General features: G+C 40.5%; 1 protein-coding gene across 1 annotated transcript in view; it reads right to left on the reverse strand.

Moving 5' to 3' along the window:
- Positions 1–1,113: 1,113 nt before the first annotated feature.
- Fat4 (FAT atypical cadherin 4) overlaps positions 1,114–27,614 on the reverse strand; it is a 131,173-nt gene continuing 104,672 nt past the window's right edge. Inside the window, exons 11-18 of the mRNA XM_052180593.1 lie at positions 22,383–22,487; positions 16,975–17,282; positions 14,241–14,326; positions 13,308–13,487; positions 12,362–12,486; positions 10,577–10,794; positions 6,323–6,584; positions 1,114–4,127 (exon numbers count right to left, since the gene is read on the reverse strand). Of these exons, the coding sequence (XP_052036553.1) occupies positions 2,266–4,127; positions 6,323–6,584; positions 10,577–10,794; positions 12,362–12,486; positions 13,308–13,487; positions 14,241–14,326; positions 16,975–17,282; positions 22,383–22,487 (3,146 nt within the window). The 3' untranslated portion in view covers positions 1,114–2,265. The remainder of the gene's footprint in view (positions 4,128–6,322; positions 6,585–10,576; positions 10,795–12,361; positions 12,487–13,307; positions 13,488–14,240; positions 14,327–16,974; positions 17,283–22,382; positions 22,488–27,614) is intronic.

The raw sequence follows: 27,614 nt of genomic DNA on the forward strand, positions 1-27,614 counted from the left end.
GTTCTGAATTAGAGAGTTTTATGTCCTTAAGGACACCAAGATGCTTCAGAATTTCCTCAGAGGGAAAACAGTTTTCTGTTTTGAGTTATACAAAGGCATGAACATATCCCCATATTTGGGGAATAAACTGGAAACACTAAGACTCACTAAGGCAGGATGCTCCATCACAGGTGACCCCAAAACGGCAAAATTAGATTAGCATTTGATACTATGGCTGAAACCACATTCAATGATTATAATGATTTAGATTATAATCCACATTGTACTTCCTATTCTGAAACACAAATAATAACCCCCAACATTTATTTTAAATATATGGCATTTAGTTTCAGAAGATTTTGTGCATGCTGTAAATCCTTCAGCTCTAGGATGATGTTTGATGGTTGGTGTCAAGGAAGCTTCTCAGCAAATACAAGGTTTGGGGCAGATATTAATACTAGAATGTTCTGGGGGGTGAGGAAAAATCATTTTAAAATGTGCTGTGGCACTTTATAAACAAATAAGGTGTTGGGTGCCAGTCTCCGTGGACTCACTTTGCTTTTCTGCATTGCAGAAAAGAGGGGGTAGCCTCAGCTACAAAAGCATGCTCACTGTGTACACGTACTGTGTGAGAGTGAATAATGAGTTAACAATGGCGTACGTGTAGAAGACCTTCCCAGACATTCCTTTTACCTGCCTCGTACTTAGAAAAATATAGCGCTGTCTTCTTGAAGAAAACCAGGGCTAGAGCTCTTTCACAATTAACTTCAATTCATAGCTGCTTCTACAACCATAAACTTAGTCTGAAGCTATCTCTCATAGAACAGATTTGGTGGGGAAAGTACTAAATAGTAAATGTGCTTAGACAGGGCCCCCAATGTGGGTCCTCCAGGATCCCTCATGCTTCGATTCAGGCTTCGGCCGGAAGCACCAGGACTCTAGTAAGCAGGAAGGCACTGGGTGGCTTTAGGATATCTTTGCTGGCTGTTACCCACAGATCTGATTTTCATAGGAAGTGGTATAGCCTCTGTAAGTTTATCTTGCTGTATATCTCTTTAACAAATAAAAAGAATACTCTCAATTGCCTACATTAGAACAGAGAAAGATAGAAACTGATACTCACCCCAGGACACGGAATTTTAAATAAATATTTTAATTCTATTGTTGGCATTTACAGGTAGAAAGCATACAGTATGTTACAGATATCAAACTGTGAAAATATGAATGTTACATAAGTAACAAATGTAAAAAACACTTTTTCTTACCTTCCCTGAAAGCAAGAAAAGTTTCCGGCATAGGAAAATATCAGTATCAAAACCACAGCTCAGGTGTAAAAAAAAAAAAAGTTTTACACAGTATTAAAAAATGATCTACAAAACGACAGAAAGTAAGAAACGTTGCAATCTGACTTTATATAAATTATAAAAACTGGGTACTTGGGGGTAAATGTTGAATGGCTAGAAAATAAAACCAATTAGGGCCTGCATAGGTCAATTTGTTACAATGTTAAAAGCATAGAACTTTTTTTCTTCAATAAATAACTTTAAAAAGTGTCTCTTAGAAGTGCGCTGAGAACGTTATTCCGGAAGAGGAAGTTGAGAACGTTATTCCGGAAGAGGAGGTTGGCAGTGTTCTGGGGACAGTATGTGGTCATCTTGTTCTTCCTGGAAGCCTGAGGTAAATCAGGAGGCCATGACTGTTCGCACAAATGTCAACACAGTTTTTGAAAAATCTTTAAAGTGCGGAACAAAATGACTTATTCTTAGTACCCACCGTCATGTAAAACAAGCCCTTACGCGTCTGAGCAACATCACATATGATTCTATACGTCTGAAGAGTGTTAGTGTGCGGTCTTTCATCCCTCCAAGATGGGGAAGTGCTCCTGCCTGCACTTTACACAGGTTGGTTAAACTTAAACGATCTTGCAAGGTAAAAAACACAACCATAACACTACAATGGAAACAAGCAACCCCACTGTGAAAGGACAAGCTCATGTCTACGACTGCAATGGTATAAACTGCAAAAAACCACAAACCAAACACAAAGCAAAACTTCCCAAAGTCGCATGCCCCCCAACTCATCACAAAACAATATGCATGCAGGAGGATCATCCCGTTGCACTGAGCACATTTAAATTAAAGAGTCGTTTGGAGTCCGTGAGAGCAGCTTTGTGGTTAGTTTTAAATGTGCCCTTGGCCACCAGTCTATACTGGCCTGTTTACAGAGGTGACCCCGCTGGTGGGAAGCCACACTGTGCTTTGAGTGTTTCGTGCCCACACATACACCTCACACGTACTGTTCTGCCTCTCCATCTTTGGCAGCTGGTTTAGCTGCCCCACCTTTACCTTCTTCGTTACCAGCTGCTTTTTCTGGGAGAGAGGCCAAATCTTTAAAGACATCCACATAATGACCAAAGCCTGGGCCCCAGTTCAAAAGGTTGTCCCAGTTGAAGTTGCCTGCCTGCTGTCCCAGCTTCAGGGTGCTGTCTGCAGCCCCAGACGCTGCTGCAGGGGTACCCACTGGTCCCCCCTCAGCCCTGCGTCCATGGTACCTTCTGGGTTTCAGTCTGGCTCCGTAATTATCTTCGTCATCTGCATCGGATTCGTTGACTTGAGATAACTTGGGCATCCTGGAAGTGTAGACCACCGGCTTCTCCCTGTCATATTCCATTTCTGAGCACGTGAAGGAATCATGGGAGTCACTGTCAGAAGACGATTCTGGGGCAGGGATGCCATCTGCTGGGTTCCTGGTTCTGGACAGGGGCCTTCTACAGTCTTCTTCAGAAGAGGACCTCCCATGGTCTGCACTGCAGATGCTGGGGTTTCTGGGGCGAGGGGTGTTGAGCCTCTCGACCTCCTCGATGGAGAGTCCCACGGGAGGAGAAGATTCTAGAGGGATCTGTGCTATGGGCTGCTTGAGGCGACTCCCGGGTCTAGAGCCATGTGACGCCATGGCTTGGGGACTCTTACTTCTTCTCCCTAGCCTGGTGGCGTAGTTGAACATGCCAGGCTGGCAGGAGTCCCCATGCATTTCCAGCGTACCCCCATCTCGCAGAGGAAGGTGCAGTTCCCGAGCTGGGCTATTCCTGTAGAAGGCAGATGGTTTGGAGAAAGGAGCTGGGCTGTGCCTAGACAGAGGATTGGGGGTGGGGCAGGCCGAGTGGCTGAGGGAGCTGGTTCTTAATGCCTGGCCATATGAAGAAGGCTGGTAGGTCAGACTGCTTGCTCCCAGGGGCATAGGGGACTGCCTGGCGAAGCCCAAAGGACTGTGCCTCTGGATGGAAAACTTGGGCGTGTGGCTTCGGAACTGTTTGTAGTGCTGGATGATGTCCGCATCTGAGGGCGCAATACTGCTGGCATTGTCGATGTCATAGTGCTCAATCTCCTGCTCAGGGGAAGCCAGCGGGGCACTGGGGATAGTCTCTGAGTTGTGGGGGATGTCAGTCTCATCAAAGATTAGGTAGGGGTTCTCTCGCTCTATGATGTCCGGCTTGGGATTCCCCTCAGGTTGCTTTCTGACAGCTAGGTCATCCCCATAGGGAGGGATGTTGTCTGGGTCATCAAAAGCCACATTCTCGCTGCCCTTTTTCTTCTTCTCCTTTGGCTTCTTCTCTTCTTTGGGGTTCTTGGCCATCTTTCCCCTGCACTGGTTGCATAGAATCAAGCTGAGGACGAGCAGCGCCAGGGCTGTGGCGCAGCTGCCCACAATTGCAGGCACGGCCCACAGAGGTAAGGAAATCTCATCTGGACCCTGACTCTGGACACACACGTGTCCCCCGGGACTTCCAGCCTTGCACACCTTGCCCTGAGGACAGAGGACCCCAAGGCAGGCCACCACCGTCTCACAGGTCCTCCCAGTGTGCGACTCTGGACAGCTGCAAGTGTAGCCGGAGAGCAGACCTGGCTCACAGCTACCTCCGTTCTGGCAAGGATGGGATGCGCAGTCACCAGGAGGAACACATTTGTAGGCATACCACTGGTTGATACACAGAAGATCGCCCCAGCAGGGGTTGCTGGCACAAATGTTGGGACCCCGACAGCCGATCTTCACTGAAGGATCAGTTTTGGAGATGGAGGCCAAGCTGTGCTTCCCACTGAAGGGGAGACTCTCTCCGCCATAGAGCACTGAGGCAATGCAGCCATTAAAACCTGTCGGGGAGATACAGTAAGAGGCAATTTAAAGAAAAGCAACCATTTCACTTCTCAGTGCTGAGATCTGAAGAAGAGACGCCCCCACAGCCACCCAAGAAGTTCTCAGCCATGCTCCAGCTCAAAGATGGGGAATGCATGTCCCCTGAGACCAACCCAGAGCCATGTAGTCTGGTAACTACATGAGGAAAATCCGAACATTGAGGAAGGTCTCCACAGCCAGAATCATTTTGACCCATCTCTCCCTTTTCATCCATTTAATGACTTATCAGTTTATCGGTTTGATTCTTACAAGCCAAAGACCAAGGGTTACTAAGAGATCAAAATGTTCTTAAGAACATCGGAAAAAACAAAGTCAAGGCGGGTTGCTACAACTCCGAGATCCTACAGTGTGCAATCACTGACCAGACGCCTTCCAAACAGGCAAGAATGGGCCATTGTGGATTAGAAGAAACACCTTGGCCATGGTGTTTGGGGAATTTCCCAGGATGAGGAGGTAGCTTGGTCACCCATGTTGCAAATGGCCAGGATGCAGGAGTTAGAAAACAGTCCCAAAACAGGAGTCCCAAGCAGTTTATTAGTAGTGAGTAGTAACAATAGAAACAACTAAGAAATTCTTGAATGGGCTTGAGCCCACTGAGGTCAGGGAGTGCCTATCTGAAGGCACAAGAATTTATTTTGAATACAAGAATAGCAGAAGCTACTCTGTCTTGATTTCTTACAAAATCCAAATAGACTGTGCATATTCTAAAATCCATTATATATAAGGACTTCTGACCTAGAATTCTTCTTTATGCTACAGTTCTATGATTGGTGCCACATTTATGTTTTCCTCTGTTCCAACACACTTTCCCACCCAAGAGACAATTTATTGTTAGCCTGATGTGCTCTCTCCAGAATTTCCGTGGCTATTGATTCTTGATTCTGCATCCCTGGATTTTGACTCCTTTTCCTTCGTGTGATTCCTCTTTCTTCCCATGACATTCTGTCTTCTTTGAAAGTTCCACACATTTGTTCCAACTCATTCTCCTTTAAGCCCTCCTTCCCTTTTAGAGTTTTTCAAGGTTAGACCCCTGGCTTCCTACACCCTTTCTCAGGGACACCTACCTGGGACACCACCCATCTTATCTACACCCACCAATACTCCCATACACACGGGGCTGACATTTTTAGCCTATGTCTAGCCTGAGTCCCTCATATCTGTTCAATGCCCTTCAAAGGTGTTTCAAATCCATTTGCTCCATAGGAAACTCCAGGATTCCCTGAGATCCGCTTCTCTGTCCTCTCCAAAAGCCCCCTTCCTTGGTAACACTAAGCTTGTTTGACATGAAAAGTCAGAATTCTCCCAGATCTTCACTGGAAATGGCCTCCAGATTATTGAGCCCGTTTACTTGGGTATCATGCCTTGGCCATCCCATTAAAACACTATCTTTCCGTAATGCAGTGCTTTCCCAGATATTGTGTGCTAATACCGGGTTCTAGAACTCTTCCCCAGTTCATCCTCACACGCAGCCTGAAAGATGGCCAATACTACACCATGCTTAACTGCAATACTCATTAAAATCTTAATTAATCTTCACTGTCCTGCACATGAAATAATTAAGTCCACACTTTCCAACCAGAACACCCTCTTGCATTCCCCAGTTTCATTATCTGCCTCTGTGCTCATATTTTCCATCAATTAAACCTTCTGACACTCATCACCATCCTTCTGACTTAAGAACACATGGGTTTCTGCATTTCCCCTTGTACCACTGACATTCAGTAACATCTATGTCCTGTGAGGACCTGGTGGGTATTCCTTTCCCTGTTCTCCTGTGTTACTTAGGAGACTGGCTTTGATGAACACAGGAGTGAATAAACAGTGGTCCTGAGGACAAGCCAAGCATCAGAGCAGTTCATGCTTGAACCAGATTTCAGCAGCATAGACAAAAACAGTTAACAATAGTGATAGTGCCCTGATCCCATTATCTCTAAAGACAGTTATGTTCATGAGAAGATTCATCATCACAGAATCAGAAATCCAACTCCTTTTGCAAAAACTACACTGTGATGGAATTACTCTATGGAGGCAAGTCATATAAAATAAACTGAATTTTACCCCATCCTACCTCAGTTGCTACAAAAATCACCTATATTTTGAAGGGCAGATTTTGCTTTGCTTTATCTTCCTTCTGGATATACTAGGCATTTACCTGTCTGAGTGTCTCGATGGGCTTGGTTGGGGGGAATTCCTCCCAGAGACATGGAAAGCACCTCTATGCCACCAAAGTCCTGTGTGGGATGGACGATGTCTCTGCTGTGTATCCTGTCTACAGACAGCACAGTGGTGCTTCCATTTTTTGAGATCCGGAAGGTGTGCCAATGGCCATCTGCAATGTATGCTTCTGGAATGATTCGCTCCACTTTGCCAGCAACACCTGCATCTGAAGTAAAGTGCACTTTGCCATTCTTAATCTGAAAGACACATTAAAAACCATGCACAAGTCAAACATGATGTCCTCAAATTAAAAAAAAAAAAGATGTATTTAAAATATACCAACCTGAAGGATTTGGAACAAATGAGGAGTCTGTGGCAATACAAAGTGCTCACAAATGTCATGGTAACAGTAGACAACATAATTGCTTATTTACTAATTCTAAAAGGTTTTAATTTTATACATAGTTTCCTGAGGGGTGTGCAATTCTCCAGAACAAAGCTGAAATACTGAAGTGACTAGATAGCCTAAATAACTGACATTAATTGTACTATTCGTCATTATTTATATTTCAAGGACAGAGGGGCACATGTCAAATCACTAAGATTAGTAAAAAATAAATGGAAAAGGCTACAATGGTTTTAAAAAATAAAAATAAAAACTTCCAATATCAAACAGTGAATAGGAAGCTGAAGGCAGAGCAATTAGAAAAGCAATGACAAAGGTAGCTTTTCCTTTGTGTCCCACAACCCTGGAATTTTAGGGAAAAAATGGGATTCATTATTTCATTTCCACAGTGGAATACTATAAAATAACAGGGGATTTGGCCAGGACTTCACTACAGCTGTCTCTTCAATTTATCTAAAGGAATTTGATGTCTTTCAGTTCACCCACTAGAACACTAGGTAACAGGACACTCCAGTTTCCAACTCAAAAGTTTCCAGTATTATGAGCTGACCCTTCAGAAAATGAATAATTTGTAAGGCAAGATGAGCCCATGGGTCAGAGAGCCCTTCCCATCCCTGGTGCCAGATAGGACTGCTGTCCAGGCAAAGAAAATGCAGTGACCCAGGAGTGACTGAAGGAATAGCATGGATCAGTTCCGTGAGTCACTCAGCTCAGACACTATGTCCATATGCAAGGACCACTTCCAGGAACACTGAAAATCATTTCATTTGTGCTTTGAGGAAAACTCATGTCACACAGTTCCATAAACCAGTCAGATAGTAATATTCTAATGTGATCATTCAAGACAAAAAAATATTTTTCGTATTCTTGGAGTTGGCTCAGTGGGTCAAAGGGCTTCTTTGTAGGTGTAAGGACCTGAGTTCAAATCCCTAACACCCACATAAAAAGCTGGGCACAACCTGATGACTTCAGCATCTAAGCTTTCTTACCATAGAGCTTAGCAATATGAGAGGCTTCCAGTTCAGTAAGGGACCCATCGAAAGCAATAAGGCAGAGAAAAATAGAAGGAGACAAGAAGTGTTATACTGTTGCCTGCAGCATATGCACCTTTGTTATGTGCAAGCACGATACACTCATACACCGCATATGTGTATGTAAATGTAATATGTATATGCAAGTTAAATTGTCAGAGCAGAACTATTCTAGAATTCTCTCCTAGGTTATTCTAACTATATCCTCAAACACTCAACCACCTGAAACCTTATGGCCGTGTGTGTGTGTGTGTGTGTGTGTGTGGGTGGGTGTGTGTGTGTGCATATGTAAGTGTGGAGGATGAGAGACAGAAGGAGACAGAGAGAGGTAGGGGAATTCAATAAATGAAGAGTTAAGAAAGGGTTAGAAGGTGAGCCAAAAGAAATAAAGTCATGGGTCTTGGATGAACAGCGGCTGACTTTAGAGGAGCACATTCTGTCCCAGCCTTCCTCAACTGCATTCCAGCAGCCCCTTCAAGTCCTGCCCAGCATGGCTACTTTCTGAATCCATTTTACCCTTTTTTTTTCTGGCTGCTTTTTCCTTTTCTACTTATTTCACCTGCCAAGCTCTTTAGTTTTGAAAACTTGGTGTTCACAATTTTCTCACTAAATGTCATGGCTGCTAATGACTAGTTATTTTGCCCAATTCATTTTTAGTTCTGTGACACCATGTCGAGGAAGCAACAGCTGCCATCCTATTGAACTTCACAGTGACAAAGACAGACCCTAACATTCAGCCACTTCCTTATGAAAGCTCTCAAATCTTCAGCCACGTAATACGTTGTCTGAATTTCTTGGCTGAAGGAAACTGCAGAGAGCAATGTGTCATATGTCATTTAAATGGCATCTGGACTTGGAAGCAATGTCATAGATAATCTTATGCAAAAACTGTAGTGTGGCCTCTCAAAATGGAGGAACTTTGAGCAGAGTCCCCTCAGTGTCCCCTTCCAGCAAGAAATGATGTTCTAGGACAGAATCCACTCTCTTAAGATCTTGGCTCTTTAGGTCCTGTTTCTCCTGGCCAGGGCTCTCTTGGTATCTTCTACCTTCATTGCTTCTAATTTGCTTTTGAATAGAAATTAAAAACAACACATATCAAGCATACTTTAAACACTTCTTTGTTTTACAAGTTATAATTAATTGATGAACCAAGATATTAGTCTAATTAATGAAGGTATTGTGAAAATTTGAAGATATCCTTATAGAAAATCAGGGCCTTTTCTCAAATTCCATACTGACATTACTGACCACACAGTTCTCCATTGGGGTACTGTTTGATTTATAGGGTACTCAACTCTAATCTCCAGCAAAAACATGGTAGTGACACCATTACCCCTCCAATAAGCATCACCTCCAAACACCGCAGAGTTACAATAGGGAGTAATGCGATCTAGAAACAAATGCCTAAGAAAGATACATGTAGATCACCAGAAAAAAGAGTTGGCCTTTTGTGTGCCTTACTGAAAATAAACACCTAAGATACAGTAGGAAGAGAATTGGCTGTACAGACAGACTTGGAAAACCAAAATCTAAAATTTAATGATAAGCATCAATTTCATTTTTAATATTATTTGTGAATTAAATCAAGTAATTGATAATACTGTTCTATGTGTTTCAAAATTTTGATAGGAAAAATAAGTTAGTGAGCATGGGTTTGTTTTAAGAATTTTCTAAAATCAATACAAAAGTATCAATAAAATTATAAAACACAGAATGATATTGTTAAACAGTTGATGGAAGATTTCATAGGTGAATTGGCACTATTATCCACATATGAAAGACTGTGGATGCCATTTCAGGTTTTTAAAAGGTCACAGGGGTGGGAAAAGGATAGCCCATGGTTTGCGAATAACTGGTTTTTACTTCTAGCCATAGAGAGGAAATGTGAAGTAAAAGCCTAGAGAGAAATCCACTCTTGTTGAATGCATATTTTGAAAATGATTGTTTTGAGTTTATTTTATTTAAAGTGGACAGAGAAATGGCTCAGTGCTTGCTGTGAGAGCCTGCCTGAGTTTGGAACCCCAGCACCCATGTCAATAGCTGCAAAGGAGTCAAGCAAATCCTAAATGTACATGGTCAGCCAGGAAAGTAGACATGTGAGCTCTAGGCATAAAGAGTGACCCTGTTTCAAGAGAATAAAGTAGAAAATGATAGAAGAACAACTCATGTCCTTCTCTGTCTCCATAGAACTGAGACTACATCCCTCACACAGATTGCTGCCTCCCCTCCCCCACAACACACACTTCTCCCTTTCTCACTCTCATTAAAACTTATTTGGAGAGACAAAAAGAAATTTTACTTACAATAAATACCAAATACATTTAACTTCATGGATTTTTCCTAGGTGATGAATGAAAAGTATATTTCAGAACAAAGTCAGATAATTTCTAAATACTTACTCTAATCTTAGCATTTAACCTATATTAGCAGTGTTTAAAGTAATTCTTGATGAAAAATAATTTTTCATAATCAAGGTACACTCTTCCTGCTTTATCTTGCTTACAGTAGGAGGGAAAGTGATGATGATTTTATCAGGCAAAACAGACTTGACCACCTATCCATCCTGGCCTACCTGACCGTTGGCTCTACTCTAAAACAAGACAAAGGTGTTTAGAAACTGGCCCTCTTGGATTTTATTTTTTACTCTGGTCCAGGCCCTGGAAACACTTAAGGTAGATGGTACTGGATTACTGCCCAACATGGGCAAGAACTCTAAGACTGTAAAGAAAAGGACAGCATTCGTAGGAGATGTGACTGAGCCCCCAGAGCAGACAGGGAACATGTAATGGGTCACCATGGGTTCCTCACTCACCTTCACTGTGGTATAATTGCTGCTTTCCTGGATATGGATCAAAACGCCATTCTCACTCCGAGTCCTGAATTTTACTTCCAGGCTGTTGACACCAAAAGGCTCCAATGTGGTGCCCCGTATGCTCTGTGTCAACAAGTATTCCCGCTTCTCACTCTGGCTCATGTGGTAGTCCAGGCGTCCTTTGCCTTCTAGTGACAAGGCAGTGTCTGGAGTGACAGCTGAAAGCCAAGAAGGAAGGGGGAAAATTGAAGGCATTCATTGGATAGTTTAGAGCATTAGTCAGAGTATTAGAAATGACAAAGATCTCTACTTTCTAAAACCACTGTCCCTGGTCCTCCTCTGAGAAAACAATTTCCATTTCTGAATAATTGTGCAAGTGTATTTCCAATTATTGAGTCCTTTTTGGATCTGTGCAACATAAAACCCTTTATGACAATCAATAATCACCAGGGGACTCATCATCCAAACTCTTTGCTGAGGAACAGAAAGCCTGGACATGGGATACACAGCCAACTGCTAAAATGCGCAACTCAAAGTTTGACCCAATTTCAAGGCATTCCTGAAATTATTAAGCAAATATACTTTAACAGTTGGGAATCTTCGGCTCTTTGGTCTTTATGCCCTCTAGTCTCTGATTTTTAGAATTATGAACCCTCAAAAAGTGTCGAATCAACTATTTCCACTTATAACCTCCTCTACCTGAAGTCATTGTCATGGACGGCACAAGATCAGACCTGATAAAAGACCCCCAGTCCAGAAGTAAAAAGTTAACATCGCCATAACCAATACCATAACTCAGGAAGGGGCGCTGGGGAAATGAAGTGATGGCAACTCTGCCCTGGGTGTTAGGTTATACTCTACACAGGCAAACAGAATAACATGCGCAGAATTACTTCTATATTTACAAAAGTGAGTCTCAGGTCAGCTCACTGAAGAAATAACACGTGGTAACTCTCTCCCCCCCCTCTCTCCCCCCTCATCTCTCTCATAGCCAAGATGCTGAGATACATCTATAATGTCTTTCTCTAATATCTTCTTGATTATAATATATTCCAATGTTATCACTCATTTCTCTTCATTCTCTATTACAGTAGCAACAAATGGTTCCTTCAAAGGTCATCAGTTGCCTCTGGCTGAATTAAGCAATAATCTAACCATTCATTTAAAAGTAAAGCAGTTCTTATAATGGTGGCCCTAAGGGCTCAGGGTAGAACAGAATACACAGCTTTCAATTAGAGAGCAATTCTTTGCTGATGGCTTGAGTATTACATTTGTCTTGGTCACCACAAGGGCTTAAGTGGAAATTCATTGATGAGCAGACTTAGTAATACTCAAAACCAACTTAAGTTAAAATAGACGGTGACTTTTATTTTTAACACACTATCACACACTGTTTGGAACTGGGCATTACTCAGTGATAGCGCATGTAAATTTGTTCTGCCAGACATAAACAATGTGACCAGAGGAATATCACTAGACCTTAGATAATATTGATATACAACCTCAATATAGTTGCTAAAGTTTTAGAGTCTCTAACTACCTGATATATGACATAAAATAACCCATGATAATACATTTATAAGGTGGAACTAAGTATTTAGTTAAGCCCAGTTATTTGATTCTTCAGATAAGAGGTCAATTTACAACTGTCATTGTATTTTACCCCATTTCAAATACTTAATAATGACCATGTTAGAGTCCAAATGCAGTAACATGCTTAGGTGCACATATAAATACTTTCTGGGGATGCAATGGTTTCCTGTGAAGGTGAAAATGGTGACCTACATTTTTCACAGTACTTCCCAGTCAGGCCTTCCATGCACTGACACTGCTGCCATGACCAGAAGTCCACACAGGTGCCACCATGCTGGCAGGGATTGCGAGCGCACGTGCCTTCTAATCTAGGACACCTGCAAGAGAGCCACAGAAAGGACAGATGAAGCACCAAACTGGAAGAAGGAAACTTGTCTTGAAGCAGACGCGGACTGATCAATGGGCTTAATAGCAGGCTTAGGGGATGGGAAGGGGCTTGTGCCAGCTTCCCTGCAGCAACTAATGACATACAACCTCATAACACAGTCTGACACACACTAAAGATGAAGGCTAAATAAAGTATTTTATATAGTGACAACCAAAGGTGACAACTTCTGACATAATGGTCCAGAAATCTTTGCCTAGTATGGTCCACTGCCACATGTTAAGAACTTAGGTCCACAGGTACCCCAGAAAGACACTTGTAATTCAATGCTAATCATTGTCCATATACAAGCCAGGTATGACACCAACCGTGTACATAATGGGATGAAATAAATACACATACTCATGGAGAAGAGCTTTTTCACCCCAAGACACTAACAGACAATAAGGGGAAATGTGTTTATGTAGTTTATTAGACAGAGTTCCTCTGTATAAATTTAAGAACATATGAGCATAGGGGCTCCTGTATCTCCCAATTCAGGATAAGGGAAGGACTTTTGTATTGAGATCTCAAGGAATGGTGTCATTTAAGATCATTCCGAACTGAGGAAACAGCAGTATGAAGTCCTACTGTGAACTATGAACACTGGATGTGGGAAACAGTAGGGACAGAGTGACCAGGAAGAGGGTACAGACAAGTTACAGGTCAGGCCACATCACAGAAGCCCTGACAATCAGGAAAGGACCCATCTGGGGCCTTTGGATGCTCATTGTCTGCACTTGCATTGTTTCATGATAAGACATAAAATCTTACTGATCAAGGATGCCTTGTGCTGCCAGAGCCTGGCTGGGCTCCAGGGGCCGTCCATTGACAGCGAACTCCATTATACAGCCCACAAAATCGTGGCTCTCCACATGACCCCTCCTCTGAAGGATTGGCTCTAGTGATCTGATTCCTCCAACAGTGACGCGATTTGGCTGAACATCCAGAGTCCTACGTGGACATGAAAAGGTAAAGATCTCAAAACTCACAGGGCACATTTCACTCAATTACTTAGCTTTTTGGGAATGAGCATCACAGGTCAACACCCATCCACAAAAGCAGCTGTTCCCAGGATTGTTTGGTCTCCTTATTAAAAATACAGTGAAACTTATGAAACTATATTTATAACTATTCAAGTTAGATGCACATGGCCATGTTGTCAGAAAAAAAGAGCATTGCAGAGAAGACCAAATGCACAGAAGTAGAGACTGATTGATCCCCAAGGCCAAGGCGAGCCCTGAAGCATCTGAAGCATATTGATTAAAACTGGGTGGGAAGTCACTGTGCATCTCCACTTCTCTTGACAAAAATCCTATATGCCTTGGATTGGCCAATGCTGTAATTCAGCTTGAAGCGCTATTGGAAATCATGCATATATTACCAGGAAAACATGAAAAGAATTTGTCTGATTAAATGGTGATCATGTCTTACTGGCTTCTAGATTTCCGGAAACATAAAAGCACTTCGTGAAGGACAATCTAAACAGCTCTACTGCAGTAGATACTGCATTCCTTGTCCTTGACTCTATGGCTTTGTGACCTTTAAAATGAACATTGAAATATCATTTCACTGGCATTCATTACTTTATAGAATGATAATCTCTTTGAGGGAGTGAAAAATGTTAGATCTGGAGGATACTTATTTTAAAGTTCTTGTAAATCTTAATTTCAATGATGGTGAGAACTGAGCAGTCATTTCGCTTACCAGTCATCTGAAACTGCCACATTACTGACAGTGCAGTAGCCTGGCTCCTGATTCTCCGAGCACGAGTCCACTGTCAAAGAAGCTGCCTGTAAGCAAGAGAGGAGAATGGTCACCATGGGCCTTCTGATGACATCAGCCTCCCCCAGCAGATACTGCTGGCACTGCTTTGATGTGGGATAATTGAAAATATTATTACTATGAATTTCTTGAGTTAATGTATACTTAGCATACCACATAACTTGCTTTAAATATTTAGATATAAGTGCAGATCTCCTTGGTATTTCTAATTCATATATGAATATATGAATATGCATATATATATATATATATACATATACATACACATGTGTGTGTGTCCTGCCTCATTTATACAAGAAAGGATTAAGAAGCTTTATTTTTTCTGAAAAATCTCAATTCTATGAGATCACAATTTTAATAAAAATATCTGCTCTATAATCCAATATTCTAGTAAATCTTTCAAATTTTTTCAAGACTTATTCTATCTGCCTTATTTAAAAAAGAGAGTGTAAAGGTGTCTGATATACATATATATTATAATATGTTGCAAAATATATTTTAAATATTCCTTCTTTTTCACTGATTATAATTATATCCATATAGCCTATTATGATCCTGGTTTCTCCTTCCTCATCTCCCTATAAAAATGTACAGACATCAAGTAAAGGCCCTCATTGATGTTAGAAATTATTATTTCAAATAATATTGGCAAACTCCTGTGTTAACAAATGCATTGCTCTATGCTTAGAACCTCGCATCTGTGTTTCAGTCACAGTCAACAGCCATTTTCATGCAAGCTGAGAGACCACAGTCCTACAGACAGAGATTCAGTGTATAAACAGACCACTTGATCAGGAAAAAGCCGCCGATGGTGTAGAGAGGACCCAAGAAACTGATTGAAGAAGCCAAGGTCTGCCCTATGGGCAGTGGCCAAGGAGACTACATGCTGGAAGAGTCAACGTTGCATTTTCCCATAGTTAGAGGGAGTCCATCAACATTTGTAAGGGTGAACTTACTGCCTCTCCTGATAGAGTGAAAGGATTCTTAAGGCTACTCTAAAGCCATGGCACATACATCTGAAGGAAGTACATCCACAGCACTGCCCACTCATGACTGTCAGTCATGAGGTTGATTTTAATAAATAGCAGGAACACCACAGGGGCATAGCAAGTTCATCAGCACCCCTTCCTTGCATGAAAGCAGGGCAGGCATCAGGTTTCCTGTCTTAAATATAAAGCCACTTTCATGACGAATGCAAATGACTTCACCTTCACAGCTCTGCTTATGAAGTTTATGGACTGTCCAGCAACCTGAATGATTAAAGCGAAGATGTGAAAAGGTTTTTAAGCCTCTCGTTTCTCAGAAACTATTAATAGAGTCCACTTATCACTGTTGCCCACTGAGTATTAAAATACTAATATTAAAACATACTATTCATTCACTTTTAATATATCTAACAGCTATTAAAATCTCTACAAACTTCAATGAGCTGCATGAATATTTTTCTTACTCTCCTTAAAAGTAAATTATAATAAATGTTAGCATTTTTTTTGGAAAAAATCTGCTATTCCAATCCAATACAAGATATTTATGTCCCAATTTTTTTATACTGCTTGAGGTGCTATCTGAACAAACTGAGAGACACCAACCTCAAAAGCAACCTTGCATCTCAGAGAGGCACTTTGAGTACTACTGTGAACACACCACTGCAGAGCAAATGCGCAAAATAGTGAGGTTAAAGACCCCAAAATCCTTTCAACAAATAGACAGTGCCTATGTGCAACCAATGAATACCTGGTCAACTCTGGCTGGCATCTGTAGTGAGTATTCTCAGGCTGTAAGATGTTGTAAGCTCTTGATGAAAAAAATTAAAGAAGATATAAAGGTCCTAGTCACCCATGAAATTTAATCTTCTGAATTCTTTAAACACCACCTCATAACACTACATTTTCTAGCCAATATATTCCTTCTTTTCCTGTCAACAGGAGTGTCAATTGAGACATCTCTGGTCTGGCTATCAGATGGTGAAAACCTGGAGGCTAATGATTTTGCCAATTTCCAACAATTTTGTTGTGAAATGTATAACAAAAGAGATTCAAAATCAAATAGAAGCTCTTTTTTTCTGCATGTTTTCTGAAGCAAGGGCACATCTTCCCACTGGGGCCAAATTAATAAGAGCGGAAATATTTTCTTCACATTTAGTATTACTCAAAACTTGACCACAGTCCAGCTCTGGCTGCAGCCATGGACAGAAGAACTCAGCAGATGACTGTGGCTTTGTTTTACAATGAGATAGAAAGCTGAAAAAGAATCACTCAATACGATATAACAAATATTAAATATTATCTTTTTCTAAGTTTTTGTAAATTTCAACTCCCTTTGTCCTTACATTCAACATGTAACATGAATTACATGTTTATCAGTTAGGGTAATAATCCTGGAGGCAGACAAATTGTCGTTTTAAATATAGTTCTAGGTTGCCTTTAAGCCTCTGAGCTGTGTGGGCCGCTAATGTATTGACTGTACATTTCTCATCCTTCAGTTTTCCTGAAACTTCAGCATAGTCAACATGAACCAAAGAAAAATATCGCTCTGAGGTCATACAACAATCCTGTATATTATCCCGCAATCTGGACCTGTATGTATGCTTCTGAGGAAGGCTTGCTGAAGGGCAGCAGTGCAGAGAAGGAATGCTGAAGGAGGAGAGAAGCCTCACCATGCCTGCTCGCCGCGCAATCACCGTGTGGAACTGTCCATCCGACACCTTCTTCATGGTGGTCAGTTTGTATGTCCCACTGCCCAGATTATATGAGAATCTGAGTCTTTCTTCAGCAATTTCCAGAGCCAGGAACTCTGCCCGCTCTCCTGTCTGGTTGTCATAGTTATAAAGAAGTAAAGCATGACTCTTGATAGTGGCAAACTTGACATAAATGTAGTTGTTGTTGGGGTCCAGGCTGGGAAACTCCATGTATGACAATTCCTCAAATCCATAACTGTTGAGCTCACAGTGTTTGCCAAAGACACCTGCATAGAAAAGAAAGGTCATTGAAGCCCAGCGATGTTTTCTGAAGTTATTCTTAGCAAAATATTTCACATACAATAGTGAATCATTCAGTTAAAAATGTCATTATCACCCTCCCTTTCTCAAGCGATATCCAGAGTTGCCATTCTTATAACTCGACAAAACTCCACGGTCATGGCTGGCATAAAGCAGGCCCTGCTCATGGCGTTGCAAAAAGAAAACACAGAGAAGTATGTGGCTTATGAAAGAGATGAGATGCTAATGTTGTTTGATGAGTTAGGAATTTATCTCAGTGTACCTCAATTTTAAAATGTAAAGACAATGGAAAGGAATATGTTTGAAGAGAATTCTTTCCCAAAATACACTGAAAATTAGTTTATTTATAAAATTTACCGTGCTACAATGCTTTTCTTATAATATGTAATTTTGTTCTTTTTATTTTTATTTTTTTATTTTATTTAATTTTATTGACACAGCATTTTACTGTGCAGCCAAGGTTCTACTAAAACTCAAAGAGATCCTCTCCTGCGTCTGCTTCCTGAGAGCTGGAATTAACATCATGAACCACCACAAAGGCCATGATGCACAATTATAATTCTTGAAAACCATAGTAATTCAAATGAGGATGGTAGATTTGGCTGCTTTGATTTAAAAAACAAGTCCCCAACTCAATGTTATTTTCCAGGGTCAAGCATTTTGAGTTTTTATCTGTCTCATTTTTTGACTTGCAGGAAGTTCATTTAGAATGACTTTGTTTTGGTCCTTCCATGTCTTGGTACTGTCTTTTTCCAACTTGAAAATGAGTTTTATGGCTGGAGAGATGACTCAGTGGTTTAGAGCAGCGACTGCTCTTCCAGAAGTCCTGAGTTCAATTCCCTGCAACCACATGGTGGCTCATTAGCATCTGTAATAGGATCCAATGCCCTCTTCTGGTATGTCTGAAGATAGTTACAGTGTATTCACATATATAGAATAAACAAATAAATATTCTTTAAAAAGGTTAATATGAAATGAGGTTTATTGATGAAACTATACTAGGCAAAATGATTTTTCCACAGATACTGGCAGATGTGTCTGATACCTGGAAAGTGACCGATGGCCACAGGCAGGGTCCATTGTCACCTTTGAAAGGTTTTGTTTTTGAGTTTAGATTTAGTATCCACTGTAATGCATTGATGTTAGAGTCTGGAAGCTGCTCAGATTCAAGGGGTGACTGCCACCATTTCACAGAGAATTTACACCTTAACCAAGGTTGTGGAATCATGAGAAAGAGAAAAACTTCAAAGCCACATACACCAATCTTGCTTAACTGTTTTGACTGAGTCACATTGTGTATCCAGTCTTTAAGATAAAATCGTCTAGAAGTGCTTGCAATGTCTCCACAGGTTATTTTGTCATTTTCTCTCCAGGCAGGGACAACAGTTAGTAAAATGACTAGGAGTGGCTTAAATCTTTTTTTTTCCGATATATTTTTTATTTACATTTCAAATGATTTCCCCTTTTCTAACCCCCCACTCCCCGAAAGTCTCGCAAGCCCCCTTCTTTCCCCCTGTCCTCCCACCCACCCCTTCCCACTTCCCCATTCTGGTTTTGCCGAATACTGCTTCACTGAGTCTTTGCAGAACAAGGGGCCACTCTTCCTTTCTTCTTGTACCTCATTTGATGTGTGGATTATGTTTTGGGTATTCCAGTTTTCCAGGCTAATATCCACTTATTAGTGAGTGCATACCATGATTCACCTTTTGAGTCTGGGTTACCTCACTTAGTATGATGTTCTCTAGCTCCATCCATTTGCCTAAGAGTTTCATGAATTCATTGTTTCTAATGGCTGAATAGTACTCCATTGTGTAGATATACCACATTTTTTGCATCCACTCTTCTGTTGAGGGATACCTGGGTTCTTTCCAGCATCTGGCAATTATAAATAGGGCTGCAATGAACATAGTAGAGCATGTATCCTTATTACATGGTGGGGAATCCTCTGGGTATATGCCCAGGAGTGGTATAGCAGGATCTTCTGGAAGTGAGGTGAGTGGCTTAAATCTTAAACCAAAGAGGAAATATTAGAGGACTGACACACATGCAATATATTGTATAGGTGACCTTTCCTATGCCATTGACTTACATATACATCATTTATATTTTATGAATTTGTATCACATATTATTTATACAAAAAACAATGATGCCTGTGTATTAGTTAGAAATTGCATTGTATATTGTTTCTACAAGCAAGGAGTAACTAAATAAAGCTAAATAAAAAGCGAAGGTAAATCACACATACTGTGTTTCTGTGGGTAGTTTCTTATTACAGTATAACTAATATACAAAAAGATAAAATTCAAATGTAGGTGAAAAGTGTAGATATTAGGCAGTGAGCTTTGTATTTGTAGTCAAGTTCACACTGTATTTTCAAATATGAAAATGTGTATACAGATTTTCTTGAAGAGTTTGTTACTATTTCTGTGAAATGGATATCTCCCATCTTTTAAATATAAAAATAAAATTTAGCATATTTTTAAAATTTCTCTTCCAAATGTCTGTGTGAAATAATCCAGATAAAGATACCAAGAGATATTATACATCTACTTTAAAGATATGTACCCCAATCTCTCTTGTTAGAAGAATATTCTATAATTATAAAATATTTAGTGATTATATATATATATATATATAGTATATACACAAACATAAACATATGGGATAGTTTACAGGTTGCTATGTAATCACACAAACACATGCGCACATACACATACACACACACACAGCACTTGCATATTTGTAAATATGCAATACAAAATAACAAAATTACAAGAACTAAAATCTCAAAGGCTAGATCATCTATAAAACCTCAAACTATTTTTTCCTAAAACATAATCTGTCATCTATCTACCTATCTACCTATCTGTCTGTCTGTCTGTCTATTATCTATCATCTACCTTTCATCTATTTATCTATTATCTATCATCTACTTATCATCTACTAATCTATCATCTATCTACCTGTATGTCTTTGAATCTAAAAATGTATTGAAATCTAAGGAATGAATTTTGGCAAATGATCCTGTGAATGGATCAGTTTTTCCAGCTTCAAACCCCTAGGGAAGTTATGGAGTGGGATGTGTGTCCTGCCACCCTGTGTGTCACCGCCTTGGGTCTTTGTTTGAGGCATTTCCATCTGCCACTTCTTTCTGTATGTGTCACCCACATTCAATTTAAGAAGGCAAATTACTTTCCCTTCTAATTCAGTCTGTGCCGCTTGGAATGATGTATTGGAATTCCAAGGCCTTTTATTTTGTTTTTCTTTCTAAATGCTTCTATGGTCAGCTGACAGTGTCTACATTTCAACAGTGCTTTTGGGTTTTGCCTTTGGAAGGAATTAGGTGGGATCTGGACTGCCAGCCTCGTGTCTACTGTAATTTGTAGTGTGCTGTTTCTCTACCCCAGGGGTGTCTGCAGGGTGAGGGAAGACCGACTTGGACACCAAGGTTCACCCCCTCTTCTCTCCCCAAAACAGTGGGTTTTGTATCAGCACCATATGGAAAACTATCAAACTGTTTGGCATTAATTGTTCTAAGTATGCATATTTGCAATAGAAATGGCAAGGAATTCTAACATCATAAACACTCTGTCAGTCACTTGAAAATTATTTTCCACTTTCTCTTCCAATTTACTTTTCTTTCCTTCCAAAACACAAGCTAAATCATGAAGCCTGACTGTGGGATACCAATAAAATGGCCTTGTAGGAGATCTGAGGAAATGGTTGTTTTCATACTGACAAACATTTTTGCTTTGTGAGCATTTTGATGAGACCCTTGAAAAATGTGATGTTGGCAAGACACCAGCAGTGTCCATGGTTCCACCTGCTCTCTGGTCAAACCATCACGGACAGTCTATGCCAAGCTTTTCTTGGTTTTGAACAAATACCTTAATTTCTGAGTCTCAGAAGTACCGATAAAACTGATTTTTCATTTGTTTTCGGATCATTATTATTGGTGTGTGTGTGTGTGTGTGTATGTGTGTGTGTGTGTTAGAAAAATGTGTGTGACACATGCATGTGGAGGTCAGAGAACAACCCTAGGAAGCCCACTGTACTCTCACTCATCTACCATTCCAGAGATTGAAGCAATTGCACCCAATGAGCTTTCTAAATGACTCCATACTTACATTTTACATCCCATCCCTAAAATTAGTTCAGTGGTGTGCTTAGTTGGGAAAATAAAACTAAATTTGAGTGTTGTATTTTCTTCTCTGTCTGGCATCACAGACATTTCACTGGTTACTCGGTTCCTCTGGACAGCCAGTAGACCTGCAGATCTCAGGCCCGGGGGGTGGGGGTGGGGGCACAGAAGGAAGAAAGGCACGCAAAACTGCCGCATTCTCACTAGAGAGAGACACACTCCTACAAGTGGAGTCCAGCTTCTGATGAAGGGCAAAGAAGCCTTAAATCGTTGCATTAGTCACAGTCGCTTGCTGCCTTGTTTCTGGCTGACTTTGGGGGATCAACTGGAAGAAATCAGTAAATGCCATGTGGGTTCTAATAACATCCATTTCCAAGAGAACACAGTGGCAGTGATTTTATTAACTACTGGGAATTGTCTGTAAAGGTATAATATACATTTAGGTCCTGAAATCATCTAATATAGTAATAGTTGGGTTAATGTAAAAGAGAAACAAACAAAAATACTTTGACTGTTCTTAGACATTTGAGGAAGAATTGAATGTGTTTAGACGGTATTTTAATTATTAAATTCTAGGCCAAAAGAATGTTTTCATAAGGTTATTATATTGAGGTATTTATTTTCTAACAATAATTATAGTGATGAACTCGGTAGTGTTTCCACAATTAACCTTCAAAACAGTCAGCATTAATTATTTCATTTTACTTAACCTCCTTGTGCCAATTGGTTAATATTCTGTCATGCATTGAAAGTCTGATCTTCCTGCCTCCTCTGTTGCATGCTGGGATTGTAAGAGTGTACCAGCATAAGGTTCCAACAATTCAACCCAAGGCTCCATGCATACTCCATGCAACACTCTGACAGGTGAGCCATATGCCACAGCCAGTCTGTAGATCAAATAGCAATGGATACATTCTACTCACCGAATGGACAGTGGCAGTAATATGATTCCACACCACTCTGACAGGAGCCACCATTGAAGCAAGGATTGCATTCACAGTAATTGACTGAAGATTCACACATTTTTCCTAAAAGGTATCAAACTTGTTAAGAATCTTAAAAGTAAATATACCCACTACAACCACCTTAGCTACATAAAATGACTATATCCTTTAGTACCAAGTCACAGAGCAGAGTCACAGAAACCCCCCTACTCAACAATAGGACGCTGCGAACATTTCCCAGACAGGTTCTGTCTCTTCCCTAAATGTGCTATCATAAAGACATATGTAATTTTTAACATTTATGTAACCATCTTGGAGAAAAAGCTATTTTCAAGGGAGTTGCATGGTGAAACCCTTTGAATTATATCCCTGAAATTGTGTTGAGATTCACATTGACACACTGGAAAACTTTTACAACATTCTTTCCATCATAAGAGTTTCATTGACTCAAACGTTTGAGAGGGAGAATTCGTGTGATCAGGTTTGTCAAGCTACTCCTTTACCTATCAAACAAACAAAACAAAATCCCTGAACTTGAATTCATCCCATGCCTTGTCTGAAGCAGAATAGTAAGTAAGAAAACCTGTCCATCACATTTTCGAATTCACTCATTTTTCATTTGTGTCCATAGCACCGTCCATACACACTTTGTCTTTTTCTGAAAGAATGATGTACTGCATAGTTTCAGCATAGGAATGTTGTTCGTGTGTATCCTGTCAAATCAGATGCATCAAGATGGGGCCAGGCAGAGGGTGGATGGAGAACAGCAGAGGAGGGTCTTGTCAGATAGCAATGAGAGGAGAAGCCCTTAGTCCTGAGAAGACTCGATGCCCCAGTATAGGGGAGTGCCAGGACAAGAACCAAGAATGGGTGAGTTGATGAGCGCGGGGTGGGGAGACTGGGGGGGTTGGAGGGGAAACCTAGAAAGGGGATGACATTTGAAATGTAAAGAAAATATCAGAGAGAGAGAGAGAGAGAGAGAGAGAGAGAGAGAGAGAGAGAGAGAGAGAGAGAGAGAGAGAGAGAGAGCAGACAACTGCCTAAAGGGGGTGTTTCCTTAGTCAGAGTCAAGCTAAACCTACATTAATGGAAAGGCACCTGTGTCACGAGAGGTGTCTTGAGAAGCTTGTGGTGAGCACTTTTAATTTGGGGCATGTCTGTGAAGGGGTTTCAGATGCTGTTCACTATGATGTAAATATTCATCCTAATGTGGGCTGGAGCCTAGGACTGATCCAAAAGGGAAACTTCCCTGTGCACCAGAAATTGCCTCTCGGCTTCCTAGCTGTGGATGTGATGTGATCTGCAGCCCCTGCACCTGCTGCCATGACTCCCACAAACTGTGAGACAAAATAAACCCTCCCCTCTTTAACTTCATATTTTGACACAGGAACAAGAAACATGACTAATATGGAAGTACGTTTCCTGGCAGAGAGGTGATAGACAATGCCACTGACCAGTTAGGTCTCCCGCTTCTGTGTCAAGTTCAAACTGGGCTGTGTGAGCATTTGATGTCAAATGCAGTATCTAAACGCTGTCTTTTTTCAATTGTTTACTTCTATATAAATTTGAAAAGTTGGTCCATAAAGTTAAAGTGATATTTTATTATATCTATTAGAAAAGTTCCTAATTTCCCAACTCTAACAAATAGGAAGAGTGTGATTTTTAATTTCCATTTATCAAAATTAGGAATTTAATTAGTAGTCTTCAAAAAAATCTGTTCTTCATGTATATATGTGTGTGAGAGAGAGAATGTGTGTATATGCATGTATATGTTTATACATAAATACATATAGGCCACAGGTCAACACTGGGAGTCTTCCTCAAGGGCTGTCTACCATAGGTTTTGATAGACTGTCATTGAACATGGAGGTCATGGACTGACCAGGCTGGCTGGTTAATCATCTGTGTCTCTGCCTGCTTTGCCTTCCCCAACTCTGACATTACAGACACACCACCATGCTAAGGTTTTTAAGCATGACTTATGGATCTGGAGTTGAGGTCCTAGAGACTGACAGCCAGGACTTTGCCATCTGAGACACTCCCCCAACTTTCAGTTGCTTTTTCAGTACTAGGGATTGAACTTAGAGCCTCTGCCTGCTAGGCCAGTCCTCTGCAGAGCTGTTTATGTTCCCCTAATGAGCACTCTGTGTATCTTGCAATGCATGGATGTCCCCATCATGAGACAAACCTGACCACAGACGAAGTTTACATCACAGACTTCGCTCAACACTAGTTAAGTTTTTGTTTAACTCTTTTTTGTTCTTGGGGCATATTCTGAAGCCACGGTGGTTTGAGTCTGACATTACGAATCTGAGTCAGTCCCAGGGCACCGCAGACTGGTTTCTGAACATCACGGACTCACACACACGACAGTTTTCCTTTATAAACAGCATCAGTTGCCTCCTGACAAGGCAGAACACAGAGCACATTTTTTTTTTCAGAACACTCCTGAGTTCTCAGGAGAGATCATGAAAATAAACAAGTTACAGATTTAGAGGCACCAAAAATAAGTTCACAGTGTGGTAGGAGAAAGACAGTGGCTGGATCGTGTTATTGTAAGTTTGTGCTGAACTTCTCACCATTGATGCTGGCTAGAAACACATTCCCCTCCACCTGCCAACTCACTTTCCTACTGGATAAAGGATGCTGCTTCTTAGAAGTGTGGTTTACTTTTCCCTTACTAAAGTGCCATATCTGTCCAATACAGGTTTGAATAAGACTTACTGACTTAACTTTTTATTGTTTTCCTACGAGAATGTCAAATACCACTCCTTCCATTTATTTTGTTACTGTAGAGAACAGGCAATTTTCCATTATAATAAAAGTGTAAGTACTGTTTGATTTCATTATACTCTTTCTTGTATGAATATTTCTTTTAGAATAATGCTAAGAGTGACATATTTATATAAGTAGGCCCTCATGTATTACGATCTGTGGAGTGAGATGTAGATTCTGGAAACATATTAGTTATTACTGAGCTATAAACTGCTAACCATACTTCTTAACGACAAGAGACAGGCAAGCAAGGACAGAAAACCTAGAATGGACTAGCAAGAACATGAGCTCCCATGCACTGTAGGAATTTTAAACCCACATGGCTAATCTTTGGAATTTCTACTCCAGGGGATGGTAAGATCACTCAATGGTTAAGAAACACTCCTGCTCTTTCAAAGGACTGGTGTTGTGTTCCCAGCACCCACAGCAGGGGTGTGTCATAGCCATCTGTAACTCCAGCTCCAGGGTACCTAGTGCCCTCTTCTGGCCTATACAGGCACTGCACCCGGGTGCACAAACCCCCACACTGACAAACACACATACCTGGCACTAAAAGTGAGGCATCAAAAAACTAACTCTAACATGAGTTGAATCCTACTAAAAACACCACCTTTTAAATTTTCCCATTTAAATAATAAAATAAATTCAGGTTTACTTTGTGTGTACTCTTACAGTGACTGTCTTTTTATTCACACATGACACTTTCATGTAAACATCTAAGTTTAATTTAAATACTCTCTAAAGGCAATTTCAGTTAGCTCAAAGAAGAGTGGAAAGTACCCTAAAATAAATATGAACCTGACTCATGCATTTTAAAATATACAAAAGCTACAACTGTGGCTAAAGTTGCTAGAAAATAAAACATATTTTGAGAATAATCATCTTTACAACAAACATTTTCAGGAAAAAAACCAACAAACTATATTTTAAGAATTTTAATTTAAAGGAAATTTAAAGTAATTTTAATTTACTCTCTTAGAAGTTTTTTGGGAAATAGTAATCAAAAATATATTTAAAAAAACTTAATGAAGGCATAAATTAAAATGTTAAACTTTTTAAACATTTAAAAAAATTTAAAAACAATATTCGTATATTTTGTACATGAGTTAATCACCATTTGAAAACTTTTTGAGTTCTTTTTTAATGAATAGAAATTATTTAAAATCTATTATATTGATAGAGTTGATGCTTATATTCAAAGACTACATTTGAAAGCGTATTTAATTTAAATTTCAGCATCTATGGACTCCTCAGGTGTGAAATGTTGAGACCGTACGACCCAGATGGAAACCCACAGTAACTTCTCCACCATTCTGTGTGGGTCTTCCTGTAAACGTAAATGTAAACTAACTTCTGTTAATGGCATACGGTCAGGCCAAGATGGCGGCAGTCTCAGGCACCACAACATCTCCTGGTATTATACCAGGTGTGCTGCAGTGGTGTGGAACAAACTCTTAGATCATGAACTTGAGTCAATCAGCAATGCCCATCAGAATCTCAAGGCTTGAGAACTCTCTGTTTGGATGTACAGAGACGATCTGTGTGTCCTCAATGCAAACCACCTTCTCTGTGCAGATATGGTTACTATCATTGCAGGCGTTTGAAGAACGAATCACTCTCGCAGCTTTGACATCTGGCCATGAACTATGCTGATAATCACTACTGATCATAGACAGATGCTTTGGGTTGTGTAGATTCCGATCACATGAAAAATGGAAATCAGTGAAGGTGAAAATGGATATATAATCATTAGATAGTGTCCACACAGCTCCCAAGAGTAGAGTTTCAGTGTACAGAAGTGCTCGGCCTGGAATGCACAGTGTGCAGCAGAAGATGGGGGTTGGCTTGAACAGAGACTGAGTGTAGGAGGGAGCACTGAACACAGGCGGAAGATGGCGAGTGTGTTGAGCACAGGTTGAAGATGAAAGTGTTTACTGACTACCGACTGGCCCTGTTGGAAATGCCCTCAGTACATTTATTAAGGAGAATTATTCAAGGTGTATTTGGTAAACACCACACCTTTTTTTTTTGATCATTAGAGTGCGCTAAGCTAGCTATTAGCTGTTAAGCAGAATCATGCTCTGTAGATAAGCACACTACCTGTGATCTGCTGCCCCAAATGCTGCCACATCTCTTGTGTTTATACACAGAGCAGAAGGGGTACATAGAAACTACTCCGCTCCATTTCTATGCAAAGCATCTTATTAAATATTTGTTAATATTTGCACATGTGTTATTTATTTTGAGGATGAATATTTGGATTTTTTAGTATTTTTTTACTGTTATGTGTATGAGAGTTTTTCCTGCAGGTTATTTCTGCACACTAAGTGCACGCAGTGCTTTGGAGGCCAGAAGAGGGCATCAGACCCACTGGAACTAGAGTTACAGAGGGCTATGAGCTGGCACATCAGTGCCAGGAACCAACTCCTGTCCTCT

The sequence above is a fragment of the Apodemus sylvaticus genome, chromosome 4, assembly GCF_947179515.1.
Source record: "Apodemus sylvaticus chromosome 4, mApoSyl1.1, whole genome shotgun sequence".
In the NCBI taxonomy this organism is placed as follows: Eukaryota; Metazoa; Chordata; class Mammalia; order Rodentia; family Muridae; genus Apodemus; species Apodemus sylvaticus.